At 48.2% G+C, this 19,773-nt stretch overlaps 1 protein-coding gene across 5 annotated transcripts in view; it reads left to right on the forward strand.

Moving 5' to 3' along the window:
- Window positions 1-2,865: 2,865 nt before the first annotated feature.
- LOC121166691 (kinesin-like protein KIF2A) overlaps window positions 2,866-19,773 on the forward strand; it is a 63,206-nt gene continuing 46,298 nt past the window's right edge. The window contains exon 1 of one of the 5 annotated variants that reach the window (XM_040995932.1): window positions 2,866-2,999. In XM_040995932.1, the coding sequence (XP_040851866.1) occupies window positions 2,936-2,999 (64 nt within the window). In that variant the 5' untranslated portion in view covers window positions 2,866-2,935. The remainder of the gene's footprint in view (window positions 3,000-19,773) is intronic. The other 4 variants (XM_040995933.1, XM_040995934.1, XM_040995935.1 and 1 more) reach the window with 4 other exon arrangements.

The following is a 19,773-nucleotide window of genomic DNA, read 5'->3' on the forward strand; positions in this document are numbered from 1 at the left end:
AGGTCTTTTTGTTGGTTAAGCGTAGGGTGGATTAAAGAATATAGATTGGATGAAAGAATTCAAACAGATCTGTAAAGCTATTTTTATCCTCTTAATGTGAGGTTGTAAGGGTGAGCGCCAACTTGCCAATGTGTGATTAATTTTATATTACATAAAGTTTTAATTAATCATTTGAGGATTATAGTAGAGTACTGGGCTATTTTTATAGGATGTTGTTGCTGTAAGTTGTTATAAACATCAAAGTACTCATATTTGACTTCAGCTATCGTCACAAAAATTTTCCATGATTGACAGAAATTGTAGATGTAGGCTGCTTAAAAAAATACCTCATTGATCGAATGCCACAATGTCTGCTATACAATCTTTAGCTAGAACAGCAGTTCCTAGTAAGGTTATAGAAGATATTTATTAATGTAGTTCTCAGCAAAGTTATATGAAAGTACTTCAAAAAATTAATCAAAATATGTAATTTGGGGCCTGGCATGATGGATCAATGGCTAAATCCTTCCCCATGCAAGCACTGGGATTCCACATGGACCTCCCGGGTCATGTCACAGCTGCTCCACTTCCCATCCAGCTCCCTGCTTTAGGCCTGTGGAGGCAGTGGAGAACGGCCCAAAGCCTTTGGACCCTGAACCCATGTGGGAGACCCGGAAGAAGCTCCTGGTTCCTGGCTTCAGATTGGCTCAGCTCTGGCTGTTGTAGTCATTTGGGGAATGAGTCAGTGAATGGAAGATTTTTCTGTTTTTCCTTCTCTCTGTGGATCCGCCTTTCCAAGAAATAAACAAATAAAAAAAAAAAGGAAGAAAGAAACAGAAAATGGAATTTTGATCCTTTATCACAGTAATCAGTTATTGCAGCATTTAATAGTGGCAGTTTGAGTTAGGGTAATATTTCTTGTTCATTCCTAAGTCAGCGTCAGAAACTCCGATCCTGGTACTGATGGAAACATCGCCTTGCTGCACGCAGCTATAACTGCTCTTCAAAAAGCCACCTGCATGCAAAACTCATAATGCAAGTCTTGGTGACTACACATACATGTTGGAGTGCACCAAAAGTCATGAGCCTCTTGGGTAAGACTTGCACAGGAAAGACTCCCGTGTTTGACAAGTGCCATGTCTCACACATTTTGGGGAACAGTACGTGTTTTTCAAATGCCTTTGTACATGGATTAAGGGTTAGGATTTCTCATACAGCCAGCAAGGTGAAGGTATGTGTCAGCCACTGTCACAACACCCAGTACTTCACGGAACAATCCAAAATGCAGAGCCACACAGCGGATTTCTTCGCTTTCTTTAAAGATATCATCATGCCTTGTCTCTCAATGACAGGGACATCTGAGAATGAAACAAAAACAAAACAGCCAGCAGAAAGCTGACTTTGTCAAGCCTGGTTCCGAAACGGAAGTCATGAAGCGTGATGCCATTTCCGGGATGGAAAAGCAGAAGTTGCTCTAGACATTGTCTATCCTTTCTGTCTCCTTTAGAACGGATTCAACAGCCTGTTCCTTCTAAGATAGTGGCACTACAGATGGAGCGGTAACTATTTTTCAGGTTCTACTTGACTTTTTTCGAACAACTTCTTTTAGATCTACTTGAGCACTTTTATAAGGTTGAAAACTCTAGGGGCATCCAAAAACCTCTAAGGGCACACACAGGCACGTACACACACACACACACACACACTCACAGACAAAATCTAGTTAGTAATGATTGATTTATTATTATTGTTATTTACTGGAAGGCAGCATGAGAAAAAAAGTGTGTTGCCGCCATAAGATGACCCAAGACTTCAGGTCCAGAAGTCACAAACTTGGGATGTTTTTATTTGGCGCTTATAAACAGTCTCCAACGTCCTTGCTCTACCTCGCTGATGTAGTCGGACTCGTCCAGTGACTGCGCAAGTGGCACATTGCTTAGTCAACCCTTCATCGCTGCCCTCTGTCCCTGAGTCATAGCTGTTGCCTAGCCAGGCCAGGAGCAAACAGGTCTTGACCCCCGCAGCACAAACAGCACACCAGCACCGGATGCATGCAACAGTGGGCAGCCAAGACCTCCCCCAGTGCAGGGCGTCCTTCTGGAGGGATGCTGAGCCACACTGAGGCAGACCTTCCTTGCCACTTAGGGATGGACGCCCCCTCAAGGGATGGGACACCTGGTGCAGGTGTGGTCCTGCGAGGACTGACCGGGGCCAAGTCACCTCTGAAAGGCGAGAGTTGGGGTCACCCTTCAGAGACGACAAGGGCGGGGGGCTCATGATGTCAACGGCAGGTCCTGGCACACGCAATCCCCCTCCCCGACCCGGCGCTAGCTGTGGAAAGCAACGAGGCCCCGGCGGCGGTCCTTCGTCCATTCCAACAGCATCCATTCCGAGACACCAGGGGCCCACAAGGCAGCGGACCGCCGCTTCCCGCGTCTTCTAGGCCGCGCGCCGAAATCAAACGGGACGCCGGCTCGTCGGGGGGCGGGGGGCAGGGCCGGCCGAGCCGCCGCCCGTGCCCGGCGCTGGGCGGGGCCGCCGCGAGGCCCGGGCGGGGAGGAGGCCGCCGGCCAGGAGGACGCCGGAGGCGCGCTCTGCGCAGGCGCGCGGCGCCCCGCCTCCTCAGCGTCGGCTGCCGGCCGGCGCGCGCGGGCCCTCCCACTCTCTCCCCGCGCCGCCCGTCAGGCCCCGGCCCTCGCTTCACCCCCGACGCCCCGGCGCGCGCTCCCGCGCGTCCTGCCGCCGACCTGCAGGCCTCGGGGCCTCCGGCTGCCTCGGGCCGCGCCCGCCGCTCTTCGTCGCGGGGCTCCCCCCGCTCCTCGCGTCCACGCTGTCGCCAGGGCCGGCGCGGCCGCGGGCAACCGCTCCCCCTCCCGCACCTACCCCGCCCCCTCCCCGCCTTTTCCGCCCTCCCGGTCCCCTCCCTCGGCCCGCTGCCTCTGCTCCAGATGAGGTGATGGCAACGGCCAACTTCGGCAAGATCCAGATCGGCATTTACGTGGAGATCAAACGGAGCGATGGTGAGGCGCACGGCCGGCCCCGCTGGGCCCGGCCCCTGCCTTTGCGTGTGCGCCGAGCCGGAGCGGGGACGCGGGCGCCGGCCGCCTCATTGATTGCTCCGCGGGGCTGTGGGGGCGGGAAGGCGGCGGCCGCGGCGCTTTTGTGTGTGGCGTGTGCGGCGGGCGAGGCCGGCGTGGGGGCCGCCCGGGCACCGCTGCAGTGCGCGGCGGGTGGGGGGCAAGGCCGGCCGGGGTGTCGCGGGCTGCCCGGCCTTTCCATGGGGGGGCTCCGGGCGGGCGCCCCGGGCTGCTCCCAGCATCTCCATCCTCCCCAGGGACGTGAGCCCGGGAGGGAGCCGGCTTCGTGAAGGATAAGCCTGCCTCGCGCGCTGCGCCCTGGCTTCTTCCTTTGACCTGGCGGGGTTGGGTGTGTGTGTGTGTATGTGTGTGTGTGTGTGTGTGTGGCGGTGGTGGTGGGGTGGGGGAGCGGAGATTTGGGGGTTTAGGGAGCCGGCCACCGAGCGCCGGCGAGGGCCGATCCGACCCGGTGGGTCTACACTGGAGACTGGTTGCCAGGCCTCTGAGGCTTTTCGCGGTTGTGCACGCTCGCTGCCTTTTTTTTTCTTTTTCTTTCTTTTTTTTTTTTTTCTTTCTTTCTTGGGAGAAGGATAGAGAGAATGTCGCGCTGGGCCATGAATCGGGGTGGGGAGAAATAGCTGATCAGCCGCTCCAAGGTGACGGTTCTGAGATGGTCAGGGTGCCGCGCGCAACCGCTGGGTGGGGGGTGGGTGCCGGATGTTGGTATTTTCACACCCAGGGTAGAGGTGGCTGAGAAAAGTGTATGGCAAGGTGCTGGCACGAGCCTGGCTGGGATTTTTCCCTCCCCTTGTATTATTTTTCAGAGCCTTAGGCTTATGTATTTTTCTCGTTGCTTCCTCTGGAGGAAAATGTTTTATGTCATTCACTTGGGGTGTGGGGTGAGATAAGCTTGCCAGCTTTGGACATCATTTATGCTGTAAATGAGAAAACGCTTAGATGGAGGTTCCCCCTCCCCCCCTTCAATATGAACACCAGTGGAGATGCGTAGGATTTAGCATCCGGAGGCCTTCTTGACCTCCATCCCTTCTATACCCATTCCTTTTATTCATGGCTCTTAGCTTGGTCAGTAGTAACATTCCAACCACATTCATGCCCTCTCAGTTTTGACCAGGTCTGAGCAAGTTGTATGAAGCTCTGCTGACTTTTCTCGTTGGCTGTTGGACCCACTGGGAGACCCGGCTGTGCTAATGATTCTTTTCTATTTGAGGTCACTTGTGGTAAGAACCGGAGCAGCAGTACCTATGTGAGAAGAAATAAGGCGTACTGTCTAGAGGTGTAGAACTTAACAGTGACACGAGTGGAAAAGACAGCTCTTTTACTTGCGTTTGGAGTTCTTTCATATTTTTTCGCTTCAGATCACTGCCAGGTCTATTTCATCTTTAGGCCAATTCTTTTTACTAACAAATGGTTTGCCTATTTTTCAAATTGTAGGTACGTAAGATACACATTTTTACATCCTTAAGTTTAGTGTCGCATTCAGGAGGTTTCTTTGTTTTGATTTTTGCTGGACGTGAAGCACTTTTGGTTCTTGGGGAGGGTTCTAGAATATAGATTTCTTAAAAATTTTTATTTGAAAGGCAGGGTTACACAGAGAGAAGGAGAGACAGAGAGTAAAAAGTCTACTATCTACTGTTTCACTCCCAAAATGGATGCAGCAGCCTGAGCTGAGCCAGTTGTTAGCCAGGAGGAGCCAGGTTCTTCCTGCTCTCCCGTGTGGGTGCAGGGATCCAAGGAAGCCATCCTTCACTGCTTTCTTGGGGCATAAACAGGGAGCTGGATCAGAAGTGGAGCAGCCAGGACATGAACAGGTACCTGTATGGGCGCTGAAACAGAGGTTTAGCTTTCTATGCCACAGAGCCAGCCCCCTAGGATATAGGTTTCTAATAATCTTTCAGCCTTCACATACGAAAGTTTTATATATATGTATATTTTAAGTTTTTAAACATTTATTTTTATTGAAAAGGCAGATCTATAGAGAGGAGAGACAGAGAAAGATCTTCCATCTGCTGGTTCACTCCCTAAGTGGCCATGATGGCTGGAGCTGAGTTGATTTGGAGCCAGGAGCTTCTTCTGGGTCTCCCACACAGGTGCAGGGTGCCAAGGCCTTGGGCCATGCTCTGCTGCTTTCCCAGGCCACAAGCAAGATGGGAAGTAGAGCAGTTGGGACATGAACAGGCCCCCATATGGTATCCGGTGTTTGCAAGAGAGGATTATCCAGTTGAGCCATTGTGCTGGGCCCAGTTTTATGTTCATATGTAAGCGAGAGTTGAAACCACATTTTTTGGGAAAGAACATACACATTTTGAAAGTATTTTCCCGTAAGAAATGGACATCACTCTATTGAGTATTATCCTAACATACAGGCTTAGAAATATGTCTTGGATGCTGGATGGAGTTAATGGAAGGCAAATAGTATGTGGAGGACTTAAAAAGAAGGAGATGATCATTAGCTAGGACGAGGGTGTTTCACAGTAAAAATTAAAATTTAGGAGACTTTCCTTGGCCTTTACTTTCAAAAGGCTGTTTCACTTCCTCCCACTCCCGTAACAGACTTGTGTTAGATAAAACACCAGTGGTTTTTGTTGCAGAAATACGCTTCGTAGCTGGATGAACACTGATGTAATGTTTGAGGCAGTGAAAGTCACACTGAGCGAAAAGGATTGCTACTTATCGGACACTTGATGTTTTTGCTCCTTGGCAGTGATCCTTGGGTCTGTTTCATGCCACACTTTTCCCATCAGTAATGCTCATATATTAATAAAATAGATTCTAAGGGAGAACAGGTGAGCCAAAATGGTGAGCTTATCCTGTCTTTCAAGACACTGGTGGAAAACAAAAAACACCCTGATAAATGTTCAGTGATTGCTAAATCAGATGGCCTGTTAGCCTCCAAATCCCTAAGTCATTCTGCATCACTGATGAGACAGCATATTTCCTTAAGTTAGCACTTGGGTCCATGACGCTTCTGTTATGTTTTCCAGCTGCACTGGGGACAAGGGGCTTCTAGGGAATTCAGTGGAACAGTGTTCAGCTCCCCACATCCCACTTCAACCAAAGCCAAGGTATTACAGAATTAAAATATTTTAGCTAGTAAATTCTTTTCTTTTTTTTTTTTTTTTAAGATTTATTTATTTTATTGGAAAGTCAGAACTACAGAGAGGAGAGACAGAAAGCTCTTTCATCCGCTGATTCACTCCCTAAATGCCTACAACAGCTAGTGCTGGGCTAATCCAAAGCCAGGAGCTTCTTCCAGGTCTTCTACACAGGCCCAAGGTCCCAAGGCTTTGGGCCATCCTTGACTACTTTCCCAGGCTACAAGCAGGGAGCTGGAAGGGAAGTGGAGCAGCCAGGAAACGAATCAGCGTCCATATGGAATCCCAGCACACACAGGGCCAGAACTTTAGCTGCTATTGTGCCGGGCCCAGCTAGTAGATTCTTAAGTTACCGAAGGACCACAATGACCAGAGCTGGGCTGGGTTGAAGCCAAGAGCTTCTTCTAGAACTCCCACAAGTACAGGGACTCAAGGATTTGAACCATTTCTGCTGCTTTCCCAGACACATATTGTAGGAAGCTGGATCAGAAGTAGGACAACTGAGACTTACACCAGTACCCATGTGGTATGCTCATGCCAAAGGCAGAGGCTTTCCCCTCTGTGCCATGGTGCTGGCCCTTGCATATAATTTTAGAGTGAGTCTTCACTACTGGTTTTTGTTTGTTTGTTTTAAAATTTATTTATTTATTAGAAAGACAGAGGGAGAGATCTTCCATTTGCTGACTTCCCAAAAACCCACAATGACAAGGGATAAGTACAAAAAAGATCACACTGGACACAAATGTGTTATGTTTAGGAGGAGTCTTTATTGGCCAAGCTTGTTGGAAGCAGCTCCTGTTGCACTCCCGGAGCCACTGAGCAGGGCTCAGTGGAATAAGCTTTTTTTTTTTAAAGATTTTTTATTTTTATGGGGAAGTCAGATATATAGAGAGGAGGAGAGACAGAGAGGAAGATCTTCCAACTGCTGATTCACTCCCCAAGTGGCTACAACTGCTAGAACTGAGCGAATCCGAAGCCAGGAGCTAGGAGCTTCCCTGGGGTCCCCCATCTAGGTACACAGGTACAGGGTTCCAAGGCCTTGGGCTGTCCTTGATTATCTTTCCAACCCACAAGCAGGGATTTGGATGGGAAGCAGGGCCAAGTCAGGGGTTTTTAAGCCCTCATCCTCCAGTCAGATTTAGAGCAGTGTGGACAGTTTCCACATTCAATTAACTAAGTGGCAGGAGGCAGGAAGGGAGCTACTGGAGCCCAAAGTTTTCCTGTAGTTAATTAATCTAAAGTAGTGCCAGAGGGACCAGGTAGGAGGAGCCTCTGAAACTATTTCCATGCTGTCAGTCAATTTGAATGATGGGGAGGTGGAAGAGAGGAGCCTCTGGAGCTGGTTTCGCACATTCAGTAAACTTAAATGGTGCGAGAGGAGATAGGAAGGGTGGGGGCAGAACCCCCATTTCTGCACTTTCCATGCTGTCAACTAACCTGACAAGTGGGTGCTAACTGGCTGTACCTCATCACAAGGCCAAAGCCAGGAACTTCGTCTGGGTCTCCTCTGTGGCTTCAGGGGCCCAAATACTTGGACCATCCTCCACCACTTTTCCAGGCATGTTAGAGGAAGCTGAGTTAGAAGTGAAACAGCCTGTATCTTGGAGTGTTGTCTGCATGAGACGTTGGCATTGCAGGCAGTGGCTTAACCCTGCTTCTCTGCAATCATGGCCCTGTTTTTGTTTGTTTGTTTTTGAATTTCATTTTTTATTTTTGATGATGTTTACATAGTTTACCAGGGTGGAAAGGGTTGAAGGGAGTATTCCAAATCTTCCCCCTCTTCCTCCTATATCTGGGGGAAATTAGGAGAGAAACCACATCCAGTCTCCCAAATGCCCACCTCAGTACCTGGGGATGGGGAACAGCCACCCGATGCCATCCCAGGGTCCCCAGTGTGGGGGTCTGCTCTGAGGGCTTCATTTGAGTGATTTTGATAGTTCTGAAATACTGTCAATCTCGCCAGTTCAAGTATGAGGTATTCCAAGTGCCTCTGCTGACAGTCCACCCCAGAGTCTCCACTTACCGATATTTAGTGTCAGTACTTGGCTGGGGCAGTTGACTGACACAGTCCACCCCAGAGTCTCCATTTGTCTAGATATTTACTGTCAGTGCTTGGCTGGGGCAGTTGAGCAATTTGTTCTGCTCTCCTTCCTCTGCTATGGTACCAGATGTCCTCTACAGGCCCCAGTGGACTGCCGTATCGTTTATATGTGACTGGGAATGTACTGCTCCATCTTAGCCACTGAAGAGGCTCAGCACTGACACATGCACTGCACACTCAGAGCACAGATCCTTCAGTTTTCCCCAGGGTTGGAGTTCTGAGTCCAGTGGTTCAGTTGGGGGAATCCCCACAGAAACCTTGTCCGCGTTCACTGCTCCCGCTGATGAGTATGAGAACTTGGACCAACGGCAGACCAGGCTAGGCAGGGCTACAGCTCCTGTTGGCCTCTATGTGAGCTGGGTTGGGGGAGAGCCAGGTGGGCTAAGCAGCCATATCCACTGATGTAAGCATAACCCAAAGTAGGTGCAGGCTAGCTGGGCTTTGCTGCCCAGCCACACTTTATCTACACCCAGATATAGCTCTCATGTGGTTCAGCAAATGTCAGGACCTAGCCCAGCCCTTCCTACACCCATCCTGACACTCACAAGCACCAGTGGGCGGTGGAGTCTAGCCCAGTCCCACGTACCCTAGATTCAGTCCACTCCCATGCGTAGGAATACTGCAGTCGTGTCCAGCCCAGAACGCCACCCCCATTCTGGTTCTTGCACTCACCACTGGGAATTGCAGCCCAATCGGGGTGTCCGCTTAGATCCCCAAAAAGGCTTATTCCCAGCCCCAGATTCTGCACGTCCCAGTGGTCGTTCTGACCCAACTCGACATAGTCCATTACCCATCTTGACTTTTGCCATCTAATGCTGCAGCTCGACCTATCCCAGCCTGCCCTAGTCCCAGCTCTTATTGGTGGGTGACGCAGCCCAGCCCTGACCAGCCTTCTCCCATTCCTGGCTGATGCAAAGTATTAAGAGTGATAGCCTAGCCCAGTATGACCCACATTCCAGCTTGGCTCCTGCACATGTCGGAGAGTTAAGGTCAGTTTGGTCCTGACTGGCCTGCCCCTCTCCAAAACCAGCACACACACTAGCCAATGGGTGGAGCTACCTTGCCTCACCTGACCAACACTGAGGCCTGAATCACATGCTCACCATTGGAAGCTTTAGCCCACCAGGGGAGTTTTCCAAATTCCCCCATCAGGCCCACTCTCAGACCCAGATCTCATATGTGCCAGTGGGTAGTAGGCCCTTACCGACATAGTTTGCCTTCTCCGAGCTGGTGGATGTTGTGACCCAGCACCCCCAAACCCCCCCCACACACACCCTTGGATGCACCTGTGGATACGGCAGCCTGGACTTGGCTGGCCTATTGCCAACCCTGGCATCTATGAGTGTGTGTGTGGTAGGAGGGGTTCCATGGCCATCTCTATCTCAGCCTGTCACCACCCCCAGCTCTTAAGCAAACCAGCAGAAATTGCAGTTTGTGGGGGTGGGCCCGCATATCCCCCACAGAATCTGTCCTCAGGCCTTATTCTCTCACGTGCTGGTTAGTGTCATGGCCCTGTTCCTACTCTCACTGGTGAGTACTGTGATCTAGCCCTGCCAGGCAGGTCCTCAGCCCTAGCTTTAGTATGCACTGGTGAGTGGTGGTTGGCTGTGATCCATGCTAACTAGCCCAGCTGAGATCTCCCATGTGGGCTGGTACATCTGTCTGATCCATTGAAGTCCTGTGGCTTCTACCCTCCATACCACTTGGTCTCAGCCCCCTTGCTTACCTGCAAGTACAGTGGCCTTGTCTATGGAAGTCCCTCAGAAGTCATTCCTCACCTGCAACACATTCCCTCGGTGGCCTTCCCTCGCACAAGTCTCCTTACTTCCTTTCCTAATCAATCCATGGACCACGCCTGTGAGGAAAGTCCCCAGACTCGCTCCGCCTGCATGGACGCCAGGCCCCCAGTCTCCTTACGCCTTGGCCAGCAGCATCCCCCAGATCCCCCACAAGTCTGCACCCCCGAGTCCTGCTCAAACGCAGGGCCAAACTCAGGCCACATGGCGGCTACTCCCACCATGTAACACAGGCCCAGGCTGGTTTTGGGTATTGAAACATTTTAATTAATGATTGTGTAGTAAAATCCCATCTGTCTGTAAATGTCAGGAAGTATGGGAGTAAGGGAAGAGTTCTGTTATTTTGGTTCCATTCACCTTTCTACAGCCTGAGCAAGATGCAGAAAAATACTTCTTGCTCTTGGAAAAGGCATGAAAGAGCAGTGTTATGGAGCCTTATTGGAATGGTCTCTGGTAAAAAAGTGATAGGGTTTTTGGGTCTCAAAATACCGAATTGTAGGAGGAAGATATTGTTCAGTTAAAGTTGATGAAGGGGTTGTGTTCATTGAAGCTGTGAAATCCAGAGGAAGCTGAAGATTTCAAGCTAACAGCAGGAATCTTGCAGCTCATGGGAGACAGTCTTTAGAAAATACTTTTAAATGGCCTAATGCCTTATATACTTTGTGACTTTATTATTCTGCTAGTTCAACTTTATATGTCATTGTTTAGGTAACAAAAATGAATTACATGGCAATACAGTCGTTTTTGAGTTACAGGTATGTAACTGGGGTCTGGCATGATGGCTCCATTGGCTGATCCTCCCCTTGTAAACACCAGGATCCCATATGGGCTCCTATTCATATCGCTGCAGCCCCACTTCCCATCCAGCTCCCTACTTGTGGCCTGGGAAAGCAGTGGAGGACGGCCCAGAGCCTTGGGACCCTGCACCCTTGTGGGAGACCTGGAAGAAGCTCCTGTCTTCAGATCAGCTCAACTCTGGCCATTGCAGCCATATGGGGAGTGACCCAACAGATGGAAGATCTTTCTTTTTGTCTCTACTGTCTGTAAATTTGCATGTCCAGTAAAAATAAATAAATATTTGAAATAAAAAGTAGGTGTGGAACTGATATGGGGTAGGGTGAAGTGGGACTTTGTGGTTCATCATTTCCTTCTGCATGGTGACTAGAACACTAATGGTCCCGTGTGCGTGGCTTTCCAAGTGCAGTTGAAATGTTGAATTCTCACAGGAAGCCTGTGAAGTGGGCAGAGTAGGAGAGTGGCAGATTTCATTATTTTGCCGGTGAAGAATTTGAGGATAGATTGCTTGCTAAGATCATGTTGTTAATAAATGATAAAACCAGGCAGAAGCCTAGATTCATTCATTCCTGTCTCTATAAATGCTGGCAAATGATTGTAAATTACTATGGTAAAAAGTTGTGTACTCCATGTATTTTGATGATTTTAAAATAAGATATGTATTTATTTAAAAGGCAGGTGAAAGAGAGAGGATTGTTGTGCCTTTTACTCCCCAAATGACCACAACGGCCATTTTGGGGCCAGACCCAAGCCAGGAACCAGGAACTTGGGTCATCCTCCTCAGTTTGTTTTATGTGTTGTAGAAGCTGCTAGATCAGTTAGCTGAGAGCTAGTTAACCCTAGGTATGAATGTAAGAAAGTTTAGAACATAATGGGGGATCCAGACCCATTCCTTCTAGTGGAAGTATGCTTGTTGGGGCCAGAAGGATGGACTAACAGGCTAGTCCTTTGCCTATTATTCCTGGGAAATCTGAAAGAAGCTCCTGGTCCCCAGCTGTCGATCAACCCAGCTCTGACCCTTGTGACCGTTTGAGGAGGGAACCATTAATTATTTGACAGGCAGTGTTATAAAAGAAAGGGAAGGAATGGAGGGAGAGGTCCTCTATCTACTGGTTTACTCCCAAAATGACCGTAACAGCTTGGCTGGGCCAGGCTAAAGCCAGGAGCCAGGTACTCCATCCAGGTCTCCCATACGCATGCAGGGATCTGAGAGTTAAGCAGTCTTAAGCTGCTTTCCCGGGCTTGTTAACAGGGAGCTAGAGCAGAAGTGCAGCACCCAGGCCTTGGACCAGCGTTCATATCGTATGCTGGTGTTGCAGACGACAGCATAACATGCTGTATTACGGTGCCCATTCCAGCGCTTACTTACAAAGTAGCTTAGGTTCAGATACTCAGTTTAATTTTAAGAACTTCTGTTATATAGCTTAAAATAATTTTTTCAGGTGTGTGTTTTGAGGGACCTGGCATGATGTCTCAGTGAGTAAGTCCTCACCTTGCAGGCACCAGGATCCTATACAGACACGGTTCATGTACTGTCTGCTCTCCTTCCCATCCAGCTCCCTGCTTGTGGCCTAGAAAAGCAGTAGAGGATGTCCCAAAGCCTTGGGACCCTGCATGGGAAACCCAGAAGAAGCTCCTGGCTCTTGGCTTCAGAGGGACTGAGCTCTGGCCATTATGGTCATTTGGGGAATGAACCAATGAATGGAAGATCTTTCTCTCTGTCTCACCTTCTCTGTAAATCTGACTTTCCAATAAAAGTAAATAAATCTTTTAAAAAAGACGTTGTTGAGATCATTTTTAGGTTCAGAGCAGACGTAACTTTTTTGTTTTGTTTGTTTTTTTAAAGATTTATTTTTTATTATTTTTATTGGAAAGGCGGATATACAGAGAGGAGAGACAGAGAGGAAGATCTTCCGTCCGATGATTCACTCCCCAAGTGAGCACAACGGCCGATACTATGCCGATCCAAAGCCAGGAGCCTCTTCCAGGTCTCCCACGTGGGTGCAGGTTCCCAAAGCTTTGGGCCGTCCTCAACTGCTTTCCCAGGCCACAGGCAGGGAGCTGGAAGGGAAGCGGGACCGCCAGGATAGAACCGGCACCCATATGGGATCCCGGGCGTGCAAGGTGAGGACCTTAACCACTTGCGCCACTGCGCCGGGCCCTTGTTTGTTTGTTTGTTTGTTTGTTTGTCTAAAGATTTATTTTTATTATTTTTTCATTGGAAAGGCGGATGTACAGAGAGGAGAGACAGAGAGGAAGATCTTCCGTCCGATGATTCACTCCCCAAGTGAGCCCAACGGGCCGATACTATGCCGATCCGAAGCCAGGAGCCTCTTCCGGGTCTCCCACGCGGGTGCAGGTTCCCAAAGCTTTGGGCCGTCCTCAACTGCTTTCCCAGGCCACAGGCAGGGAGCTGGAAGGGAAGCAGGGCCGCCAGGATAGAACCGGCACCCATATGGGATCCCGGGCGTGCAAGGTGAGGACCTTAACCACTTGCGCCACTGCGCCGGGCCCTTGTTTGTTTTTTTAAAGACAGATCTATTTATTTTTATTGGAAAGACATGTCAGTTTCACAGAGCGGAGAGACAGAAAGCTGCTCTATCTCTCCTTCACTCCCCAAACAATGTCACTGCTGGAGTTGAGTCAATCCAAAGCCAGGAGCCAGGAGCTTCTTCTGGGTCTCCCACACGGCTATGAGTCCCAAGGCTTTAGGTCATCCTCGTCTGCTTTCCTAGGCAGGGAGCTGGATGAAAAGTGGAACATGTGGGATATGAATTGGTGCCAATACAGGATCCCACCATGTTCAAGATGAGGATTTAGCCACTAGACCTTCACGCCAGTGTAAAAAGTAAGACATAGTTTTTAAACCTTGCTGGTCCAGTTGTGTGGCAGATACTATTTAGATTGCCCTTCTGTCCACATGTCAACCTTTGGTCAACATGATGTTACATTATACTGAATCCTTATCTAAAAATCTGAAACCCTAGGAGCCAATATCTAAAACTTTTGAATGCTGACTCAGTGTCACAAGAGGGAAATTCTATTCCTGGCTTCAAAGGAAAAGTGTCAAATCATATAATAGGAATACTGTATGTTACCTTTAGACTATGTTCCTAGGATATTTCGGAACCATAGGTGATTTTTGTATGTATACTTGGATATGAACTTTAGGTCTCATCCCCCCAAAATGTGTATTTGCCAAATGTGTGTATATTGTGTCTTGTTTGATTTTCCTGAGAGTCTGTGAGGTACCCGGTTTATAGCAGAGGAACCTGATGCCCAGAGCGTGTAAACTGTGCTGCCAGGTGTTCACGAGGGGTCAAGGCTGCTGCACTTGATCATGGTCGAGGCATTGGCCAAGACTGGGTGGCTGAGTGTATTTTAGGGGTGTGATATAGTACAGTCAGAGGACATATTGCATAAATGGAGTTTCAGGAGTTCTAATCCTAGACTGAGTAGGGTTAGTGTGATGGCTTACATACTGGGCTCTCATCATCACTTAGAAGGCTTTAGAAAAAAAAAAAACCGTTGAGCCTTTTGCCTAGAGTTTCCGGGTGTTTTGTTTTGTTTTGTTTTGTTTTGTTTGAGTCTGTTGTGGAGCCCAGGCTCTAGCATTTTGTGTGTGTGTCACACACTGACGATTTCATTGTTCATCTAAGGTTGGGCTACATTATTTTAATGGAACATTCTAATATGATAAGGCTTCCTGGATAATGATGTTTAAATGGGTGAAGAAGGTGAACACATGATTGCCTGAGGGAAGAGAGGCATTCCAGGCCTGTGGTCACTTGGGCATCCTGTATTAGGTGCCCATATGTCCCCTGGGAGGCAGCAACTGATAACTTTCAAGGAGCTGGGTTTCTGCTGTCCACATGGGTGACTTGGATTGAGTTCCAGGCTGTTGGTTTTAGTCTTAACCTACCCCTGACCATTGCAGGCATTTAGGGAATAAAATAGCTGACAGAATATGTGTGTGTGCGCATGTGTGTGTGTGCATGTGCGTGTGTGTTTGAGTGATATGTTACACTGCCTTTCAAGTAAAATAAAACTAAGAAAACACAGATGGAAGGATAGCATATGAGGAACGCAGGACAATGTGGGACACTTTGTTACAGGCTTGGAAACGAAGATAGGGATCGTGGAATTAATTTCTAGGACACTTGGAAACTACTGTAGGACTTAATCTCTTAAGAGCAGTAACAGGAGTCAGCCAGTGATTAGTGATAGATTAGGCTAGAGGGGTAGTGGCCCTGGAAACGAGAGCTAAATGTGGGTGTGATTGCATCCGTCTAGGCGGGTGAGGAGTAGTCAAGAACAGGTGAGATTTAGAACGTTGGGAGGTGTTATACAGCAGTGTATTAATAGTGTCACTTAAAGGATGGATAAGTTAAAACAAATGGACTTCACATTGGAGGAGTCTTTGAGTCTAGGTGATAAAATCTCTTCATTTGTGTTTAATCAAGTTAATCCTACCCATGAACACAGCATAGAGAACCTGAGAGCATGTGTACAGTGTAGCATCAAAGGGAACATCCAGTCTGGCCAGCTTATCATTTTTGCCACTGGTATCTGGAAATTGAGTGAGTTGAAGATCTGGAACGCCATCAATAAATGTTTCTAAGCAGCAGGAATTTACTTGGGCTGTAACTGGCCGCTTTGCTATCGCCCTAAGACTGAGCCAAGACCTTCTCAGAATGCCTAGAAGATGATGGGAGGGAAACGTGAATCCTTAAAGAACATGGCTTCAACTGTAAAGGATGGAGTGTTTTGATTCTTGTAATGCAGCTGCTTCATCCTTATATCTTCTCTACTCTCTGTTTTGGTCTATTTTTTTGTGATGGCATTTGAGTTTTCTCATCCCAAGTATTCTGAATGCCCATCTTCACTTCCCGCAGAGGACCGAGGCAAGATGGTGGTCACCTTAGGGGTCAGGGAGGCTGTGCCGGGGGTGAGCCCAGTCCGCTGGATCAGTCACTGCCCCTGCCACACCCACTGCCAGTCCGGCTGCAGCGGCCGAGGTTGGAGAAGCAGTGCCATCCCCTATGGATAACAGGTTTCTGAGCCTGGACTCTCCCACTTACTTCCTGTAGAGAAGAATGGACTGATGCTGATCGGGTACCACAGAATGATGTAACCAGTCCAGTTGTCTAGATCATCTGTAGTGGAACATCTCCCTGCTGATGTACCCAGGAAAGCAGTGGGTGATGCCCTGTGTGGGAGCTCCTGGCTCCTGGATTCAGCCTGGTCCAGCTCCAGCCATTGTGGTCATGTGGTCAGTGTACACAGTGGGCGGAAGATCTCACTGTCTTCCCCTCTCTCTGTGTGACTCTGCCTTTCAAATGAGTAAAGCTTAAAGAGAAATTTACAACTATGCTGCAAATTAGCTGACATATTTTTTTCTAATGGAAATCTAAATTTTAAAAAGAGTTCTGAATGCTGTCTCAATGCTCTGAACTGCTTTTCTCGATTTAGGACCTAAGAGGTCAGGGGCTGGCTTTGTGGCGCAGCAAATTAAGCTGCTGCCGGCAGTGTCAGCATCCCACACGAGCACCAGTCTATGTCCCAGCTGCTGCACTTCTAATCCAGCTCCCTGACAGTAAGCCTGGGAGAGCAGGGGAGGATATCCAAGCACACGGGCTCATGCCGCTATGGCCGGGACGTGGATGGAGTTCTGGACGCCTGGCTTCAGTCTGGCCCAGCCCTGGATAGTATAGATATTGAGGAGTAAACCAGTGGATGGAGCATCTCTGTCTCTATCACCTGCCTTTCCTAAGGGGAGGAGGGGAAAGGAACAAATAAGGGGCAGGATTTGTGGCTCTCAGACCATTTCGCCCCATGGAAACATCAATTCTAGTCCCCTGCTCCTTACCTAACAATCCAGTTTCCTGCTGATGGTCCTGGAAGGCAGCAAATGACAGGCCCCAGGACTTGGATCTCTGCCACCCTTGTGGGAGAGCCAGTGGAATCCTTGGTTTCTGCCCGACTCAGCCCTGGCTGCTGCAGTCATCTGAGGAGTGGGCCAGCAGGTGGAAGGTCTCTGTCTCTGCCTCTTTGTATTCTCCCTTTCAAATAAATAATACATCTTTTTCCCATTTTTTCTTTATTTTGACAATCTTTATGTAGTTAATTAGGGCACAAAGGTTCAAGGGCTACAGGAAAGTGGGTAAGACTATTATTTCCACATTATTTTTTTTTTCCTGTATCTGAGGTAAAGGGGGAGATAAAGGGAGAAGCCCACCCATCCCAGGTCCCAGATGTAGGGATTACTCCGAGGGTCTTGCTCAAGTGGTTTTGATAGTTCAACAGTTCTGAATTACTGCCGATCTCATCACTCCAAGCACGATGAGTTCGCTGCAGAATCCACTGATTGACATAGTCCACCTTAGCGTCTCCATTTGCCCAGTTTTTCACTGCCAGCATATGGCTGGGGCAGTTGGTTGATGTGTTCTGTCCTCTGTTGTGGTGCCAGGCATCCTCTGCAGGTTCCGATAGACTGCCATATCCTCCATGTGCAGCTGGATATGCATCTTTTTAAAAAATTAATATGCAAGGGATTAAAAAGAGCACAGAGGATTTGTGGGCAGTTTAATTATTCTCCATGATATTTATAAATGCATGTCATACAGTGGCCAAAACCATAGATGGTACAGCATAAAGAGTGAACCATAAACTAAACTGTGGACTTTGGGCGTAACAACGTGTCGTAGGTTCATCTGTTGTAACAGGTGTACATGGTATAAATGTTTACGGCTAGAGGCTCTGTGTAAATGGAGGAAAGAGGAATATGGAAATCTCTGTGCCTTCCTCTTGGTAGGATATGAAAACATTAAGTAAAAATCAAGTCCACCCTGAAATAGGATTGGTATTTTTTAAGAGCTTTAGGAATCGGGCCCGACAGCATGGCCTAGTGGCTAAAGTCCTGGCCTTGAATGCGCCGGGATCCCATTTGGGTGCCAGTTCTACTCCCAGCAGCTCCACTTCCCATCCAGCTCCCTGCCTGTGGCCTGGGAAAGCAGTCGAGGACGGCCCAAAGCCTTGGGACCTTGCATCCGTGTGGGAGACCTGGAAGAGGTTCGTGGCTCCTGGCTCCGGATCGGTGCAGCACTGGCCGTTTCGGTCACTTGGGTAGTGAATCATCAGACAGAAGATATTTCTATCTCTCCTCTTCTCTGTATATCTGACTTTGTAATAAAAATAAATAAATGTTTTTTTTTTAAAAAAAGACTTTTAAGACTCATAAATATGCATAGATTTGACAATTGCTTACACTATAATAAACATTTAATTCTATTTTCTAATAACTTTTTGAGGCACTGTCTTACACGTGATAATTTTTTGCTTTTTATTTGTTTTTGTAATGTGTTGTTTGTTGGACAGTAAAGGAGGTTGAGAATGTATGAAGCAGGGGAGCTCTTAAATGGACTGCAGTGAGGAGGGTTTAGATGGCAACGCAGATGTGGGAGTTTCAGCCCAGTTACTTCATTCAGGTTCCACACATACGGAGTTTATGGTGCAGATGCCGTGACAAATGTCCAAGCAGTTGCATTTTTGCATCTGGAAGTTGCATTTTTTAAATCATTTAAAGTTTTAAATAGGGGCTTACCTTTGAACTTGTGTGAGTTGCATTCTAATTTACTTTTTTGAATTATAGCAGATACTGCGTTTTGATTGTACATGACTTCAATATATGTACTTTTTTAAATTTGGGGATTGCAGTTATAATAAGAGTAACATATCTTTTAAATAGATTTGGTTGTGTTTTTTGTTTGGGTTTGGCTTTTTTGTTGTTGTTGTTCTGCTCTTTCTTAAAAAAAAATTTGTAATTTCAAGGTCAGGAGTTATGGAGGAAGGAAGAGAGAGAGGTTTTCCATCCACTGGTTCATTCCCCAAGTTGCCAACATGGCCCACTCTCCATCTGGGACTCATGTGGGTGGCACGAACACAAGAACTTGGGCCATGTTCTGCCATTTTCCCAGACTATTAGCAGGGAGCTGGACTGGATGTGGAGGAGCCAGGGCTTGAAACAGCTGCCCCTGTGTGTTGATGGTGGCAGTCTTGGGTGCAGCACCACAGCCCAGCCCATTGCCTTTGTTGTTAAAGGCAGAGAGCCTACGACAGAAGCCCGAGCTGGGCCAGGGTGGAAGCCAGAAGCCCGTAACCCAACTCTCTAAGGTGGGGGGCAGGAAGTTGGAGTTAGGAGCTGGAGCCAGGAAGTGAACCCACGTGCTTCAGGCTGTGCTCAGCTGTCCTTGTGACTAAATGCGTGCTTCCTGACACATTGCTTGTACCTTTATGTGCTCTTTTTTTAGGTTCCCATTAAGTGTCATTCCTTAATTAAAAATAAGTAGAACTTGTTTTCCTTTCCTCTTTGGGACTTTTTGTAGTTGATCTTTTCAGGAGCTTCTCTCTGTTACCTTTGTGGTTGACATAAGCTTTGGTCCCAGCACTGTGGTGTTTCTCGTGTAAGTTGGCTGAGCATATGTACGGTATGCGTATTTATGAAATAGTGAATACCTCCAGTTAGATGTCTCATAAGAACCTCAAATTTAGTGTGTCCAAAGTTGAGACCATCACTCCCTCTACAAATCTGCCTTTTCATCATTATCCTTTTCATTTACTTTATTATTGGTTGTTTTCTTAATCTCATATCCTGGGCCCGGCACGATAGCATAATGGTTAAAGTCCTCGCCTTGAACATGCCGGAATCCCATATGGGCACTGGTTCTACTCCCAGCAGCTCCACTTCCCATCCAGCTCCCTGCTTGTGGCCTGGGAAAGCAGTTGAGGACAGCCCGGAGCATTGGGACCCTGCACCCATGTGGGAGACCCAGAAGGAAGTTCCTGGCTCCTGGCTTTGGATCAGCACAGCTCCAGCCGTTGTGGTCACTTGGGGAGTGAATCATTGGACAGAA

This window comes from Ochotona curzoniae, unplaced genomic scaffold (assembly GCF_017591425.1).
Source record: "Ochotona curzoniae isolate NIBS_2020 unplaced genomic scaffold, NIBS_Ocur_1.0 patch206, whole genome shotgun sequence".
Taxonomy (NCBI): domain Eukaryota; kingdom Metazoa; phylum Chordata; class Mammalia; order Lagomorpha; family Ochotonidae; genus Ochotona; species Ochotona curzoniae.